Source organism: Sminthopsis crassicaudata, chromosome 3 (genome assembly GCF_048593235.1).
Source record: "Sminthopsis crassicaudata isolate SCR6 chromosome 3, ASM4859323v1, whole genome shotgun sequence".
Taxonomy (NCBI): Eukaryota; Metazoa; Chordata; class Mammalia; order Dasyuromorphia; family Dasyuridae; genus Sminthopsis; species Sminthopsis crassicaudata.
The window spans coordinates 303,164,257-303,183,193 of record NC_133619.1 but is presented as its reverse complement, the minus strand read 5'-3'; the positions used below and the strand labels follow the sequence as shown (position 1 = coordinate 303,183,193).

At 34.0% G+C, this 18,937-nt stretch overlaps 1 protein-coding gene across 2 annotated transcripts in view; it reads right to left on the bottom strand.

Moving 5' to 3' along the window:
• Positions 1-8,662: 8,662 nt before the first annotated feature.
• The window catches only part of ADGRG7 (adhesion G protein-coupled receptor G7), a 77,786-nt gene continuing 67,511 nt past the window's right edge, over positions 8,663-18,937 (bottom strand). For both annotated transcript variants that reach the window (XM_074301032.1, XM_074301031.1), the window contains exons 14-16: positions 18,525-18,677; positions 13,340-13,496; positions 8,663-9,071 (exon numbers count right to left, since the gene is read on the bottom strand). In XM_074301032.1, coding sequence (XP_074157133.1) covers positions 8,799-9,071; positions 13,340-13,496; positions 18,525-18,677 — 583 coding nt within the window. In that variant the 3' untranslated portion in view covers positions 8,663-8,798. The remainder of the gene's footprint in view (positions 9,072-13,339; positions 13,497-18,524; positions 18,678-18,937) is intronic.

Here is an 18,937-nt window from a genome sequence, read left to right as displayed (position 1 = left end):
CTGCTTACAACAGGCACACTTGAAACAGAAAGACATTTCCAAAAGAACATAGAGTTAAATATAAAGAGTGGGAACAGAATCAAAATATGCTTCAGCAGAACTAAAAAAAAAAAAAAGTCAGGGATAACAATTATGATTTGAGACAAAGCATAAACAAAAATAGACAATTTAAAAGGGATAATAAGGAAATTACAATTTGTTGAAAGTTACCATAGACAATGAATTAATATAAAAAATTTTAAATTAAGTTTCTCTGATAAAAGACTCATCTCTCAAATATATACTGAGTATAGAACTAAATCAAATTCATAAAAATAAGAGCCAATCTCCAATTGATAATTGTCACAGTTTTCAGAAAAGAAATCAAAGAGTTATTTATAGTGATATTAAAATGCTCTACATTACCATAGATTGAAAAAAATGCAAATTAAAACATCTTTGAAGTACTATCTTACATCTATCAAGAATGAAAAATGCAGGAGGGAATGAAGGAAAAATAGGCATGCTAATGAACTGCTGTGAGAGTTATGAATGGAACTCCTCCAGCCATTCTGGAAAACAATCTGAAGCTGGGTCCAAAGGGCTATAAAACTGTGCAAACCCTTTGAGTCCACAATACTACATGAGGTCTATACACCAAAGACATCAAAGAAAAAGGATCTAGGAGAATAAAAGTATTTATAGCATTTGTTTTCATGGTAGCAAAGAATTAGAAATTGAGGAAAGTTCATCATTTGGTGAATGACTGAATAAATTGGGGCATACTATTATGCTGTGAGGAAATAAGGGAGTGATTTCAGAAAAACATGGCAAAGCCTTTATTAACTGATATAAAGTGAAGTAAGATGAATCAGGAATTCATTGAGCACAATAAATATATGTGTATCGAGATGTGATCTTAGAGAGAGCCAAAATATGTGAGTTTTCCAGTATCACTAGTCAAATAATTACCTATGATTGAGTAAAAAAAAAAAAAATCCACAAGACCCAGAAACAACATAGCCACAAGAAATATGATACCTACAATGATTCATTGTTATTGGCATGGTATATTGGTTCCACCTAGGTTCTTTTGTTTGAAATTCTAGTAGTATACACACATATATATCCTTTCATTCTTTTTGGGGTACCACCACTATGGGTAATTAACAAAGACTGTTGGATTTGATCATGATACTGTTGAGTTTGAGAAGGAACACAAAAGCTTGGGAGTCACAGACCAATGTTGTGAGGGGTCTAAAAAGAATTTGTAGGCTTGAACCCATTTCTAAATCAAGGGACAAATGTATTGTAATTGAAATGCCAGTTGAAGTGGTCTAAATTCCAAAGAATTTAGCAAAGAAACAGAAGCAAAGATACACATTTGTCTGATTCTTCATGTTATTTATATATATATATATAAATAATTTTATGGCCGAGGGATAGAACCAAGGAGTGGTCTCAAGAATTTGATTATCACTGACCAACAGACAGTAATGTTTGTAGGACTATTCTAAGGCCAGAAGACTTGAAATCATTGACAAATTTTAGAATAGTCTCAGGATCACTAATATATCTTCCCTAAAATCCAAGGGAAGAAATATTATTATATTCTTAGGCCAGAGGACTTTTATAATCATCTGCAGAAAAATAGCATTTCTTAGATCAAAGGGCCTTAGGATCATATATTTCAAAGCCAGAAGATTTTGAATCACTGACTTACTGTTAGCCCCCTAAGATCAGGGGATCTTAAAATTATTGATTTCTCTCCTAGAAACTATATTAAATCAATACCATAACCAGCAGAATCCTGAGATCATCTCTCAGGTAATCCTCATAGAAAAAAGCAAAAAGAGGAAGTTAGGTGGTGCAGGGGGTAAAAGCTTCACTTAAAGTCTAGAACACCGGAGTTCAAATGTGGCTTTGGAAACCTATTAGCTGTGTAATCTTAGGAAAGTCTGTCTGCCTGAGTTTCTTCTTCTTTTAAATGAGGGTATAGTAGCACTTATCTTACAGTGTTATTATAAAGATCAAATGAAATAATATTTGTGATGTTTTGCAAATTTTAAAGCATTATATACATCATGATGATTATTATAATATACTTTTTATATATTGTTTCCGTAATAATAGGATGTTGATGAACTGGCTCTTATGAGCTTTGCCTCAAGCACATTCCATCTCTCACTCATGCAAATGAGAACATACTTGTCCACTTGCCAAGCTTCTGCCTGAATTCTTCAATTTGTCTACTATTAGGGGAAATCTCTAAACTTAAATTTCTTTGAATTCATCTCTAAAGATGAAAAGCTAAATTCTTATGATATTCTGTGTCACCACTTTATTTTATCCATATGTATGCTTCTGCACAAGCTTCATGGATGGTCCAAGTATCCAGATATTTAGTGCCAGCTTATTGTTTGTAGTTTTTAATTAGTATCCTGAATAGATATTTTTTCTTCTTTGCATTGATACACATTAGAGCAGGATACGCCCAGATTAGAGTTTCCATTAGCTTGTTGATATAAGCAATTTCTTCTTCAATGTATTCCTGATCTAGATAATGGTTCTGAAGCAGAAATTTAGAGTGAAGAAGATTCTATACACTATACTTCAACAAACAGTCAAAGTAATGGAACATTATCCCCAAGAGTAATGCTCTTAGCTAATGAATCCTTTCACATTAGAAACTTCTACAGCACAGACTTCATACTCAGACCCTTAAGAACAGTGCCAGTACAACATGAGCCCTCCATAATCTGAAGTTTAGGGAGACAAGAACATAACTCTGATAAAAATTATATTTAATTTGTCCCATTTCCTAGCACTGGTCATCAGATTGTGGGAGAGCTATGGTGATCAGATTAGTGACCAGAATAACTTAAAATGCCATGTGAAACTGATGAAATGATTACAAATTCAGAAAGAAAATAAGGATAATAATGTTTACCCAAGTAATGTGTATTACATGTAATTACTTATGTACATTGACTCCCTGTATGAATATGCTGTTATTTTGTCCATTTTGGTATTTACTGGACCTACTAATTATCATTGACACTTAACTGTACATTTAACTTCTTAGACTTCAGTTCTGTCTCAGCTTTCAATCACATCTTGTGAATCCCCTTCTCTCATTAGAAAACTTCTCCCAAGTCTTACTTACATTTCTGAAAGGGGTTCAGGCCAATCTTCATTTTCCTCCTTAATGATTCTGACTTTCTAGATTTCAGCACCATGCCTTTGCACTAGTACCTTCCTTCTCTCCCTATCCTCACTCTTTCTAGCTCTCTCGTGGATATTGTCTAACTCTTTAGACTATATGTCCCACTAATATATAGTTGGTGAAGTTGTGAAATGATCCAAACATTCTGGAAAGCAATTTGGAACTATGCTCCAAGGGCTACAAAACTGTGAATACCTTTTGATCCAGGAGTCTCATTAACTGAGTCTAAATCCCAAAGAGATAATAAAAAAGGGAAAAGGACAAATATGTGCAAAAATGTTTGTAGCAGCCCTTTTTGTAGTGGCAAGGAACTGGAAATTGAGTGGGTGCCCATCAGTTTGGGAATAGCTGAATAAGTTATGGTATATGAAGGTAATGGAATATTATCATTCTATAAGAAATGATGAGCAGGCTGATTTCAGAAAAACCTCAAAAGACTTATGTGAACTGATGCTGAGTGAAGTGAGCAGAACCAAGAGAATACTGTTCACAGTTACACCAAGATTATATAATGATCAACTGTAATGGACTTGGCTTTTTCAACAATGAGGTGATTTAAGGCAATTCTAATAGACTTGGGATAGAAAGTGCCATTCACATGTAGGGAAGGAACTATGGAGACTGAATGTGGATCAAAGCATAGTATTTGTTGTTTATTTGCTTGTTTTTTTTTTCCTTTCTCATGTTTTTCCCCTTTTGATCTGATATTTTTTGTGCAACATGATGAATACAAAAATATGTTTATCCTATATTAGATTGCTAGCTGTCTAGGAGAAGAAGTGAAGAGTAGGAGGGAGGAAAATTTGAAACACAATATTTTGCAAAAGTAAAAGTTGAAAACTATCCTTGCATGTATTTGAAAACATAAAATACTATTTTGGTATTTTTTCTTTTTATTTTCAAAATATATGCATGGATGATTTTTCAACATTGACCCTTATATAGTCTTGTGTTTCATATTTTCCCTTCCTTCCCCCACCTCTCTCCTAGATGGCAAGCAATCAAATATATGTTATATATGTTAAATCCAATATGTGTAAACATACTTATATAATTCTCTTGTTGCACAAGAAAAATCAGATCAAAAAGGAAAGAAAATGAGTAAAAAAACAAAATGCAAACAAACAACATCAAAAACAGTGAGAAAGCTATGTTTTGATCCATACTCAGTTCCCACAATCCTTTCTTTGAATGTAGATGGCTCTCTTCATCATAAGATCATTGGAATAGGCATTAATCATCTATCTCATTGTCAGAAAGAGCCACATCTATCACAATTGATCCTCGTATAATCTTGTTGCTGTGTACAATAATTTCCTGGTTCAGCTCACTTCACTTAATATTAGTTCATGTAAGTCTCTCCAAGTCTCTCTAAAATCATCCTCCTGATCATTTTTTATAGAATGATAATATTCCATAACATTCATATACCACAACTTGTTCAGCCATTCCCTAACTGATGGCCATCCACTCAGTTTCCAGTTTCTGGCCACCACAAAGAGGGCTGCCACAAACATTTTGGCACATACAGGTCCCTTTCCCTTCTTTAATATCTCTTTGGGATATAAACCCAATAGCAATACTGCTGGGTCAAAGGGTATGCACAGTTTGATAACTTTTGAGCATGGATGGATGTATTCACAATTCCACCAATATGTATTAGAGTCCCAGTTTTCCCACATCCCCTCCAACATTCGTCATTACCTTTTCCTGTCATCTTAGCCAATCTGAGAGATGTGTAGTGGTGTCTCAGAGTTGTCTTTATTTGCATTTTTCTGATCAATAGTGATTTAGAGCACCTTTTCATATGACTAGAAATTATTTTAATTTTTTTATCTGAAAATTGTTCATATCCTTTTACCTAAAATGCTATTTTTAAAAAAGATTGTATGGTTTCTTGTAAGTAGACTATCTTTTTGCTTGTTTTTACATCCTTAACACTTAGCACAGTGTCTAACACATAGTAAGTGTTTTATAAACATTTATTTATATTAAATATATAAATATAAATAATATATAAATAATACATAAATATTAAATATTTATAAATATTCCTTAGTTGCTTTATTTGATTTGCTATTTTATATATATGTATGTGTGTGTATACATATATATCATCTTGTGTTAAATGGGTACAAATGCACTATCATGACATGTATGTGATAGAGCCTGTATGTAATTTAAGCCTATAGTCACTGAAACACTTTGTATTGTGTTCATGTATTACATGTATGATTGATGGAACAATTTGCAGGCAATTCTATGGGACACTAGAAAACCATCTTTCTTCTTTTTAGAAACTACTGTGCCTTTTGATGATGTTATATTAATTCTAGATGCCAAATTTACTGAAGATGATTTTGCAAGAGACTGCAATATTTCTCTCTGGGATGCATGAAATAGTCTTTTTTGAAAACTAACCTGGCTTCCTTGGAGGGGAGCTAAGTTACTAAAGACCCTGAACCTAGATTTCTTCTTAGTCTTAGAAGACAGGACTCTTGTAGGATCCAAATGAGAGGATGGAGTTTTTATTACAGAGGAGTCTGACAAATTTCTCTGGAAAGGTCCAGGAAGAGAGTAGAAAAGAGAGCCCAGTGGCAGCAAAAGCAGGAGTGATATTAATGGCAGGCAGGGACAACTCTGGACTTGTAAGGGAAGGCACAACTTAGTACTATAAACCTATAGAAGCCTATAAGTCCCATCAACAGCTCCAAGTTTATTTTGCTTCTGAGAGGTGTCTAATTTTTTAAGATAATAACTGCTAGTGAGGAGATCTATATAGATCCCTGATGCAAAAGGTAGGACACTCACTTGAAAGTATAGAGGTTCTGTTAATGGGGGGAGGAGGTTGTTGGGTAGAGAAAGGACTGCAACTATAGGTCCGTAATGTTTTTTCAATTTCTGTGGAATGAACCTGTACCCAATATACTGTGTCACTTCAAGGGAAAGGCTTGCAAGGAGAACCAAAGTCCCCTTCTCACACATTTGTGGGGACATAGACATGAACTTTATTCTGAAGTTACCAGAAAAAATTCTGCATTGGGACAAGGCAGAGAGATGTTTTTTTTTTGTTTGTTTGTTTTTTTTAGAAATCCTGAAGTCACATCCAGTTCATGTAAATCTAGAACTTGGGCTTCTTAGTCACAGTTTATAGTTATTTGTGTATGTGTTATGAGGAGGCCATAAAACTTCCAAAAGGACACAACTGTATCTTATCTAAACTTTGTCCCCCAATGTCTAGCTCTAGACTATCACACAAAAGGGGTGATTAATAAATACTTGTTGCTAATATTTTTGTTATTTCCCCATAGAAACGTTGCTATACACAGTGGTATTCTTAGTACAATACTCTATCTCCAGCCATAAATGAACCAAATGGATTTTTGAAGTACATTATTGGTTGACATCTGACCACATCATTCAATTTAAACTGCTTTCCCCAAACTTCTTCAACTTCCTAATTTCCAAATCTAATAACATTTTCTCAGTTCTCATCCTCCTTGACCTTATATGCATTTGATACTCTCTGGTTTTTAATGACATTATTCTTTCTTGATTTTCCTCCCATCTGTCTGTCAGTGCTTTTTTCAGTCTCCTTTTTCAGGTCGATCATCCAGATCATGCCTCCTAACTGTAAATGTTCTTTGAGGAACTGTCCGGGATTCTTTTCTATTATCTCACTGTATTTTTCACTTGCTAACATCATTCCCAAGGGAGTTTATTTGTAATCTCCCTGCAGATGACTCCCAAATCTATATCTAATTTCTCTGTGGAGCTCTGATTCTTCCTTTCCAATTTCCTATTCAATTTTTTTCAATTTTATATCTCATAGACTTCTCAAAATGAACATGTCATTTCTATATTTCTACCAAGCTCACCATTCCAGTTAACTAAGTTTAAAACCTTGGTGTTATTTTTAACTCCTCTCTCTCCCTCATACTATATATACAATCAATTTTCAAAACCTGTTGTTTTTATTTCCACAACATCTTTTGGGTCCACCCCCTTCTCTCTGTTCACCTAGCCAACATTAGGTTCGAGAACTCATCACCTGTCATTTGAAATACTGTTATAGTTTTATTAAAACTACTTTATAACTCTCCCCTCTCTAGTCCATTCTCTGCACAGTTAGCAAAGTGATTTTCCTAAAGTATAATACTGACTATTCTCGTTCCCTTATTTAGTAAACACCAATGGCTCCCTATTGGGATCAAACAATCAATAAGCATTTAATAAGCATCTCCTATGCCCTAGACACTGTCTGGAATACAGGTGATACAAAGAATGAAATAGTCTATATTTTCAAAGAATTTACATTCTAAAAAATCAAATATAAGCATCTCTGTTTAGCTTTAAAATAACTTTACAATCTGGTCCCTACCTTTCTAACCTTATTTTACATTATTATTCTTTTTACCCTGTGTGTGTCAGCCAAACTTCTTATTATATAAGTAAGAAATCAAAAACAACACTGCATCTCCCACTTCCATTCTTTTGTACCATTTGTTCCTCGTGCCTTGACTGTACTATTTTATCTCCAATATTTTGTAACTTTCAAAACTCTGCTCAAGAGAAACCTTTTATATGAAGCCTTTCTAATTGTCCCTTCTATTAGTGCCTTACTCAAATTTAATATCTATTTATTTTGCATATGTTTCATATTTATGTTCATGTTGTTTCTCCTAAAAAGCTTTCTGAAAGAAGGGACTATTTTTAAAAAATTGTATATTTAACATTTAATATACTTCCTGACATATAGTAAGTATGTAATAAATTCTTGTCAGGTGATTGAATGATTAATGAGATCATGGATCCCTTGGAGTTTTTTTCTATCTTTTATGTGATTATATACTAAGTATAATAATACTTATTTTTACCTAATACAAGGTAAGATTCTTTTGCAGAATATATATTTACAAAAATCAACCTGGCATAAAACTTTTTATTGAGAATAAGATGTAAATAACACCAAAGTTAAGTATGTACATAACAGTAATAAAACTAAGCAGCATCTTTTTGTTGTTGTTGTTCTAAAAGTAAAGAATGGTATCCATTAAACAATAGAAGGTAATCATTTTTATTTTTAATCACAATTGATTTTTGGCTTATATGATGTGGTACATATTGTAAATCTTTAATCCTGGGTTGTTCAATCTTTGGAAAGCCCTAAACCCATTTTTTCTTGTTGTGATTAGGGTGGCCAGGGCTCTGCCCTAAGATTCTGATGGTACTTCAGCACCACAGAATAACAGAGGTAGCCACCATTCAGCAAGAATAATTAACTAAATTAGGGGATTATTATATGTGGTAGAGGCTTTCCCTCTTCTCTGCCCCTCCTCTGAGCTGAATTTGTATTAAAAAGTTGATTTTCAGGCATTTTCACACTCCTTGTCCCAAGCTCATTTTATATGTATGAAGCTTGACCTGGGAATGAAAAATTCTAGTTATGGCTCGGTATGAAAGGCGATATCTATTTATTTTTATCCATAACAAAGGAATATTGAAGAAAAAGCCTAGTAAAGTTAAGAACTAAGAAGAAGGGGAGAAATCATTTAAAATTTTTATCTGATATATCAAAAATAGATTACCAAAGTCACATTTTTACAGTTTCGTGGCATGAATTACTTTGGTTACTTTCAGAAAAGAGTGTCTCCTCAGAAGTTGGAGATGGATCAAAAAGCCTGAAGTGCTCAATTCTGCTTGGAAAGGACCTCATCATTTCATACACCTGTGCATGTAGAGAAATTGACTTCACAGAAGGCATCTTCATCTTCCCAGTGGCAGATGATATTGACTTGAACATATCAGAAACTTTATTCTGGAAGACTTTTGTTTTAACAGTGTAGAAGATGAAAATTTGGAATCCCTTTATATGGAATGAAAACATAATTTCATTAGTTCAGAGATTAAGAAACAGAGAAGCATTCAGTGGCGTCATCCACCTTTCCCAATCTTTTTATCTTCCTCTTCTGTTTATATGCTTACATCTATAAATCATGTACTTACCTAAGAGAGGTGAACTCCTAACCTAATTCAATATGTCCCGTGTGGACAAGCCACTTAACCTTTCACTGCTCCAGGCAATTCTCTAACTATAAATTATGAAACAGTTGTTGATCTTCATGGTGGGAGGAAGAGAAGTTTTTATAACAGGAGTTCCTTACATTGGTAAAATCACAGCTCCTGATCAAGTAATCACTCAGGAATTTGGGGTTCCAACAGAAAATTGCAAAAAGAACCTTATTAATCAATCATCAATTTATCATTTAATTACTTTTATTTGATGTGGCTGTTTCTAAATGAAAAAAATTAGGCTTCTGAAGCCTCCTTTAATTCACTTTCTCTGTCTGAAATGAAATCTGATAATAGTTTAGAGAGTATTTATTCCTATTGAAAAAAAAAAAGTTTAACTGATAAGAACTGTCTCCCATTTTATAAGTGGAACTTACTCTCCATTACATTTTGAAGTTTTAGACCACAATCATATCAAGAAACAAACCAGTACGGTGAAATTTTTATGCTAATTTTTAGCCTCTGGGTAATTTGTAGAAGTTTAGAAAGATTACCTGAAGAAGGCATTTTAAATATGGTGTTTTTCGAATTAGAAGATTAAATCTCATTTGTTGAATTGTGACTTTCAAATGGGACATCTAAGATTTCTGGGATGGTAATTATATAATTTTTAAAATTTTGGTCTTTGCAAACATATCTTTAATCCTGATTAATACATGTGAAATATGTCTCTTAAAATGACCAAAAATACAAGACTAACTAGTAACAATTAGTTGCTTCTAAAAGTACAATACAGTCTATAATTCAAACAGAAATGTTTTCAAACAAGATCCTTCCCCCAATCAAGAGAAGTTAAGAAACTAAATATATGGAGAGGAAGGACATCTCAGTTAAGCATTGAATAATTTGGGGAGCTAACACTATCTCAAAATTGAATTGGAAATCAAAAGGTGTTCAGTATTAAAATAACAAGAGAGTCTTTGAAGTCTTCCAAAAGAAGCATTATTCTTTTCTTTTAAAATTTGTGAATTTCTAGAACATATTTAAATGTTAACATAATAATATTATGATGTCAAACACAAATGATCATTTAACTGCTTTCATTAAGTTTCATTAACTGGATTAACCCCACTATGAACACAATTGTTGTTCGTGTTAATAAGGATGTTCACATTCTCTCCTCTTTCTCTCTTTCTACCTTATTCTTCTCTGTCTCTTACTCTCTCTTTATGCAAAGTATAAAATAATATTAATATCATTCTTTTGTTTTTACTAAGCTAATGTTAGTAGGAAAAATTCTGATATACTGGTTGAAAACATGTTTTTAAAAGTTTATTATTAAATATGTTTACTTTTACACTTAAAATGATTTAAAGTGAAAAATAACTTTAGTTGCATACAAAATTGTGGATCATAATCACAGCCATTCCTCCACATATTTAAACTATTAAAAATAACTATGTAGTGCTATTGAAGGTCACTCCATCCAAGAATAGTGAATAGCTGGTCAAGGAAATAGTTTCTAAAATTGGGATTCAGATTTCTGGAACATAGCTTAAAATACAGGAATAACACACTCCTTACCATAAAAGATATTTACTTAATGTCCTTAAAATTGAATAGAAAAAACTCTAAAATTAAGTTTGGGAATAAGGAAAAGATTATGGTTATGTGCCAAGCAAGATACTGTAATGAAATAAGAATAGCATTTGTGATGCCCAGAAGTTCACAGGAAAAAAAAATCCAAGCAAGAGACTTTTTAAAAGTAAAAGCCTTGACCTCAACTGTCTGCTCAAAAATTTTCATTGTTTAGGCAACATGCAAGAAGAACCTTAATGCTAAAAGGTGATCTCAAAGTATCATTAAGACTTGGTGGAATGAAAACCATTACTTGATCATTTCTAAATGATAGATCTTATTATATTTTTAAAGGCAGAATAGGCAAAGGGGCACAGGGTGGCATTGTATATTAAGAAAATAAGTAATAGGGGAATATTTCTAAGAAGCAGAAAAAGGAAGCATAATGGAGAGTGTTTGAGTGAACATGAATAGGAGAAGTAGTGACTGTCAAGGAAACACTTATAATGAAAGGAGGAACTTGATGATGAATTTGGGAAACATCATAAGCCTGGTCCTGAGTTATAAATAATAGTGACAGTAGATTTCATTTATCCAGATATTTTTTGAAGCTCCCCTCTCTGACAAAATCAAGGCAGCTAATTCGCTTTCCCTAATTATAATTACACACTTCAAAAAGTGTAGGAATTTATACAGTGAAGTTCTAGACTAGATCTGATTCTCATTAATAGAGAGAAACTGGTTATTGGGGAATAAATTATTTGAAACTTATGGAATGTGGAAGGCAAATGACCATTCCCTCAAAGTTTGTGACAGAGAAAGAAGTAGTATTCTGACAACAATCCTGGGAAAGTAGATATCAAAAAGTTGAGAAAGAGATATTAGTGAGCTCCATGGCCTAAAATTCTATGGGAGAAGTCAGTCCAAGAAGGATGGGAAACTCAAGAATAAAATCCTGAAGATATAAAGAAAAATAACTCTGATAATGAGAAAAAATAAGACTTGTTGGAGGAGACCAATACAGATTGCCAAAGTATTTTGGAGATACTTTTGTTTCTCAGAACCAAGGCCCAGCAAGGAGGCTGTGTCCTGAGCTTGGTATAACAACAATTTTTTGCACTCAGGATGATAACACACCCTCTGGCAAAGTATATTGTTTGGACCAGCACCAGGTATTGACTGAGGGATTTTGCTTTCCCTATTTCTCAGGTCATCCATCACATGTTCACAATCCCTGTTCCTTGCAGGTATTGCACTCCTGTTCCCATCACAATCCTGATTTGGTGTCCTGCAGGGTGGACAGACACATTCCCCGTGAAATAATGACTGTTCCCACCAGACCTCTGAGAACAGTAACTCCAGAGGTACAAATGATTATGTCATAATTATTAAGCCATCCTTCTTAGGAGGGAGTACTTCTTTCTGCAAACATCATTTTCCTCACTCTGAAACTAATTAAACTTCTGTTTTCTCTAGCTTGCTTTTCCTGGCTCCAAGTACCTAGAGGTTAGGGAACTGCAACTGCAGTTCAGTTGACAAGATGCACTGAAAAATTCACCAATTAACTAAAATTATATTCAGGATATGAAATAGCAGTCCTGTAAAAGTAGCATCAGGCATACTAAAGACTGATAAGAAAAAACAAGGGACAATAGCTTAGGATTCTTTTTAAAAGCAATTTTGGGAGCCTGAAAACAGTGCCAAAGATGAAAGAGGACCAACATATCAATAATGATTTTGAGCAACAGAGAAGAAAGAATTACTAAATTTTAATTTTGTTCCTGATTTCTTTATGAAGAAAAATTATAGAATAATCATAGAATTATAGAATACAACAAAGGTGGTGCAATGGGAGGCTAAATGGCACAGTGGATAAAGCAGGAGGACTTGGAAATCAAGAGATCTAAGTTCAAATTCTTCCTGAGAAACATCTTAGCTATGTGGTCCTGGACAAATGACTTAATTACTTAATCCTATCAACAGTTTCCTCAACTATCAAATGAGCTGGAGAAGGAAATAGCAAACCATCCTAGTATCCAAATGGGGCCACTGAAGAGGTCAGATGTCACAGGACAACTGCACAACAGCAACAAACCAACAAAGGTGATGAAAGCTTAAGTTGGAGTGAATGGAAAGAACTGCAGGAATGGGATTTTGTACAGCAGAGGTATCAAACAAAAGGACAGCTGTTACCCTAAACATTCCCAGGGCTGCCTAAATCAGATTAAGTTGGGAACTATTTAACAAAATAACTTAAGATACAATAGAACACAATGACAATATGTGCTTTTCAATATGGAACTCACAGGTTTTATTTCTCCCTTTTCTATTTGAATTTGACACTGAGATACAAGGATTCTTGTCCAAACATGGACATTCTGGGATAATGCAAGTCCACAAGGCCAGATAAATGTTCAATTGCCTAGGGGAGATTCACATATTCTGACACTACTTCAACACTAGATTAGATAATTACTGGACCCAGACGATTCAGGCTCGGTGATGGGGAATGTTATCACTTTTGAGGCTGTTCTTTCTACATACCTGTGTTGAGTTGAAAATGCAGAATAAGTAGCTGAAGATGATTTTTATATCCTTATCCATTATTAGCATTAGGTAACCCAGAATCCAAGTAAGCCCCAAAACTACAACAATGGATAATGTGCTAAGAATCTTCCTCCTGAATGAGCTCTTTTTTGTGCTGAATGAGAAAAAAAAAAAAGAAAGAAAGAATGTCCTGATTTACACTAGCAACATTACCACCCCTACCCCCTTCACTTGATATCAGTAGGGAAAGGGACAGGACTTGTGATTAATTAGTATAGGGAACTCCTGTGCAACCATTTTTATTTATACTGCATGATGTAGAAGGTCCATAGGTTTGGAACATTTCATATCATTATAAACATTTTTTAATATGTTAATCTATTTTAATGGTTTTTTTCTTCTTCTTCTTGTTTTCCCAGAAATAATTCTCTCGGGAAGTTGAAAGAAAGGGATTAAGGAGTAAAACAAGGCAATATAAAAACAAAAGATACCAAGTTAACTAAAATATATTTCTACTGAACATTAAATTGTTTAATCCTTTCGAAAATCATAGGCATGGGTTTAAGAATATCTTCCTTTCCTCCCAATTCTCTCATTTTTATGTTAACCAATAAAAAGAGAGGGTAAAGTGCTGATAATAAAACAGATTGAAACTTTTTTTAACCTAACCACGTTTCTTTGTCTCATTAACCTTTGTACAGGACTCCTTGTCTGACTTTTTATTGGTAGGTAAGCCCCATGCTTTCTCACTCCTTGTTGGCACATTATCTGACAAGTTTCACTATCTCGTAATGACTTTGCATTTTGAGTTTCTTATGTTATATTTAAGAGAAAGATGAATCCTAGAATTTTAGACCTAGTAACCCTCTTTGAGGTCACTATTCCAACCTGCTTGTTTTGTACCTGCGATCCGGAGTGGTTAACTGACTTGCTAGAGGTTATACAGTTGACTGACTAGCATCAGAATTTGGGAGTATATGAAGCCAGAACTCCTGTTTGCAATTTCCATTATACCATTCTGCTTTATTGGGTGACCTCCACAAGTCCCAGTGCTCTTATAATTCTCCTAGTATTTATGCTATGTCAGGACTTTCCAAGTGGACAAAGATGGAAGCTACATCCATTATAAAGAAGAAGGTCCCAATTATATCCCATGGAGGTAGCACAGTATAGTAGAAATAGCACTGGAATCAGAAAGATCTAGTTTTACTATTTCAAATGTAATGGATTTTAAAGCCATTAAGTGTTACAATAACATATCATTAGTAGAAGTATTCCACTCAATAATCTTTCTCTCCAGATTGGTCCCTTGAGTGACCAATGACATGAGTTTGCAGGAAGACTGTCTGAGATACAGGATCATAGAAGATATCAAAGTTAACTGAATGCTATGTGTTCCAGGCTCCAATGATTCAGTCCTCCTGAAAGGTTGGGCTTATTATTGGAACAAAACGAGACCAAAAGTTATCATTAAGAGACTGACTAGTTTTCAAATCAAGTTTTTAAAATGTCATCTTTCAAAGCTTGCTTCTAACAGTGGTTAAGCAATTACTGATGTCGTTTTGAAAATTTCTCTTTTTTTCCCCAGAGGTTCAGATCAACTATTTCTCATCCATTCAATTTTTTCATTCATTCATTTATTTTATAAAGATTCCCCTTTTTTCATGAAACCTTCCCTATTTCTCTGTTCCACTCCATTGTCTACTCAATAAAAACAGACTTGAGTATCCTGTAACTCAAGTCCTTGACACAATCTAGCCTCAACTTAATTTTTCAGCTTTCTTTTGCCTTACTACCCATGGCATACTCCATGTTTCAGCAAAACTGGACTAAATGGCAAGGATTATTTGGGGGATCTTTTGAGGTTTTTTGGTTTTCATCTTTGTATTTTCAGTGCCTACCACAGTGCCTGACACATAGGATGCTTAAAACATGCTTGTTGGTTGCTTGATTGAGGTCTTTGTTCTTATCAATAGCTTTTCCTATTTCCATATCTATGTGTAGGCTATCCCCTCCCCCTTGCTTGGACCATGTTCCCTGACACTTCCAATTTTTCCCTGACATCCATCCTTTTACTCTCAGCTCAGCAAGACTTTTTCAAGATTCCTTTTCTAATCCCCTTAGCTGAAGCTCTGCCATTCTGTCATATACAGACCACCTTGTCTGACCTCTCTTATGCACCAACTCAATAATTTTCTAACTTGTATTGTCATTACCTGTCTACAAGTTGTTGTTTTTTTAACTATAGCTTTTTATTTACAAAACATACGCATGGGTAATTTTTCAACATTGACCCTTGCAAAATCTTCTGTTCCAGATTTTCCCCTCCTTTCCCCCACCTCCTCCCATAAATGGCAGGTAGTCCAATATACTAAATATGTTAAAATAAATGTTAAATCCAATATATGTATACATATTTATACAGTAATCTTGCTGCACAAGAAAAATCAGATCAAGAAGGAAGGAAAAAAAAACTGCAAAAGAAAATACAAGCAAACAACAGAGAGTGAGAATGCTATGCTGTGGCCCACACTCAGTTCCCATGATCCTCCTTTTGGATGTATGTATCTTTTCATCACTGAACAAGTGGAACTGGTTTCAGTCAATTTGAAGAGAGCCACTTCTATCAGAATTGATTGTCATATGTCTTGTACAAGTTGTTTAAAAACAAAACAAAACAAAACAAAAAAAACATTGCTCATCCACCTAAAAGACTAGAAGTTATTAGAAGTCAGGGCTGTACTGCTTTTCATATTGACTCCCCAATAACTGAACAGTATCTGATATATTAGGACTTAATACTGTTTATTCAATTGAATTAAATAATAATTCTTTCTGATTTAATAATTAATGATCAATCATTTTAATGATTATGATTAATTAAATAATAATTCTTTGGTATTATGTTCATTATGAACTATAAACATTTAACATGTGGTTTGGTAATGATATAGAATACATAAAATATAGATTATTATGTCCATTATGAAAGGCAGCATGATGTATGTAGCTGATAGAAGGCTGGCCTTGGAATCAGAAAGAATCAGCTTCAATTCCTGCCTTTGACATATGGTAACTGTATGATCAAAGATACTTATCCTCTCATTGACCCCAGATAATTCTTTAATATTATAGCTCTTTCCTTTCTCTCTCTCTCTCTCTCTCTCTCTCTCTCTCTCTCTCTCTCTCTCTCTCTCTCTCTTTCTCTCTCTCTTCCTCCCTTCCTTCCTTCCTCCCTCCCTTTCTTTTTTCTTTCTCTTTTTCTTCCTCCTTTCCCCTTCCTTCATCCCTACTTTCCTTTGCCTTCCTTTCTTTTTCTTCTCTTCTTTCTTTTTCTCTCTTTCTTTCTTTTTCTGTGTGTGGAAGCAATTTGGATTAATTGACTTGCCTAGGTTCACATAGTTAGTATGTGAGGCTAGCTTTGAGGTTAGGTCCTCCTTACTCCAGGGCCAGTGCTCAATCTACTGTGCATCCTAGCTCCCCCTAATATAATAACTTTCAAATGAATTATTGAGCTGGACTGGTGGATGGAGTTTCCATTCTAAGAAAACTTGTTGGTTATCTCCAATTTAGCCTATTTATAGCTTATTTGTACATACTTGCTTTCATGTAGTCTTTCTCATGAGGTCCTTTCCTTCAGAGTGGGGACTATTTTTGCTTTTCTTCATATACTTGGCTACTTGTACATAGTAGGTGTTTAATAAATTCATGTTGACTTGATTTAACTCATAGTTTGCCAGGTATTGACTGAAGCTAGGTGAATGGCATGAAGAATGGTTCTCAGAAATATATATTAGATGTAAGTTTCCTAAGGGTAGAGACCTTACTGTCCATGGGGTTTTCTTTGGCAAGAAGTGGTTTTCCATTTCCTTTTTCAGAGGATTAAGGCAAAAAGAAATTAGGTATTTTGTCCAACGTTTCACAGTTAGTGTGTGAGTCATTCCTGACTCCAAATCCAGCATTCCATCTGTGTCCTAGATCCCTCCCAGACAAAGAGATATTAAGAGACTTGTACAGGATCACCCAGCTAATAGGTATCTGAGGCTGGCTTTGAACTCAGGCTTTACACACTGAGCCATTTAGCTCTCCCATCCTGGCACATAATAGTCACTTAATAAATGTTTATTAACTAATTAAAATCTCACACTGATGAAATATATATATACATATATATATATATATATATATATATATATATATATATATATATATATATATATGTGTGTGTGTGTGTGTGTCTGTGTGTGTGTGTGTGCATGATACACACTATACATAATATACACATCTAAATTATTTTTAAAAGGCTTTTTTTTTCCTCTTGAACTTTGCTTTTCAATTCGGTTTACATAATTCAAAAGAGAACCTATTGTTAGGGGATTAAAAAAATAGCTGAGTGTTATAGTGAACAAGAGCTAACAATTAACAGCATTCAAGAAGCAGGAAGCAACTCATGCAATTTTTTTTTTTTTTTTTGCTGAGGTAATTGGGGGTTAAATGAGTTATCCGGGGGTCACTCAGCTAGGAAAAACAATCTTTTTTTTTTTTTTTGACAGTTATTTTTTAAATAAAAGCTTTCCATTTTCAAAATATATGTAAAGATAGTTTTCAACATTAACCCTTGCAAAACCTTGTATTCTAAATTTTTTTCTCTCCTTTCCCCCACACCTCACCTCCACTAGAGAGCAAGTAATTCAATATATGTTAAACATGTACAATTCTTCTATACATATTTCCACAATTACCATGCTGCACAGAAAAACCAGATCAAAAAGGGAAAAAAAAATGAGAAAGAAAACAAAAAGCAAACAAACAACAAAACAGGTGAAAATACTATGTTGTGATCCACATTCAATTCCCACAGTCCTCTCTCTGAATGTAGAGGGCTCTCTCCAACACAAGACCATTGGAATTGGCCTGAATCTCCTCATTGTTGAAAAACACTGGACAATTTGCTAACACAAAAGCTTGTGTCCACACTAGTAATGTTTCTCCAACTTTAGCTTGGTCAGGACTTTGTCTTAAAGACACATATAGCTGTGTTATATTTGGTGGGCCTACAGAATTGGTTTCTTCCGTGGCATGGTCTTAAGAATGCAGGACTCACTTCTCACTGCAATAAAGTCATTTAGCTTTACATGCTAAATTAAATCATGTGTGAAGGCTTTTTCTCATTATTTCTTACCTGGTCAAGTTCTCATTTTTTCCCCACAGAACTTTGACTGCGATGGTAACAAAAATTACAATATTGGTGATCAGAATGATAAGCACAGGTAAAATGAATGACCACAACAATGGACTCTCCAGAAAGTTGTTTTCTGAAACTTCAAGCCAACATCTATTTAAAAAAAGAATTATTTTATTCAAGGAAATAAATTTATTGTTTCCTTTTCTATTAAAGAGCTTAATGGACTCAGATTCAAAGAACTTTTAAAAAGCTAAATCATCCCTTATCAATCAACCAACAATTATTGAACACTTAGTATTTGTCAGGCAAAGTGCTGGAGATTCTTACATTGTTGATTGGCTTTCTTTTTTCTCTTTTTCTCTTGAAAGCATGAAAATTGTCAATATCCTTTTTTGCTTTATTTCTCCAAA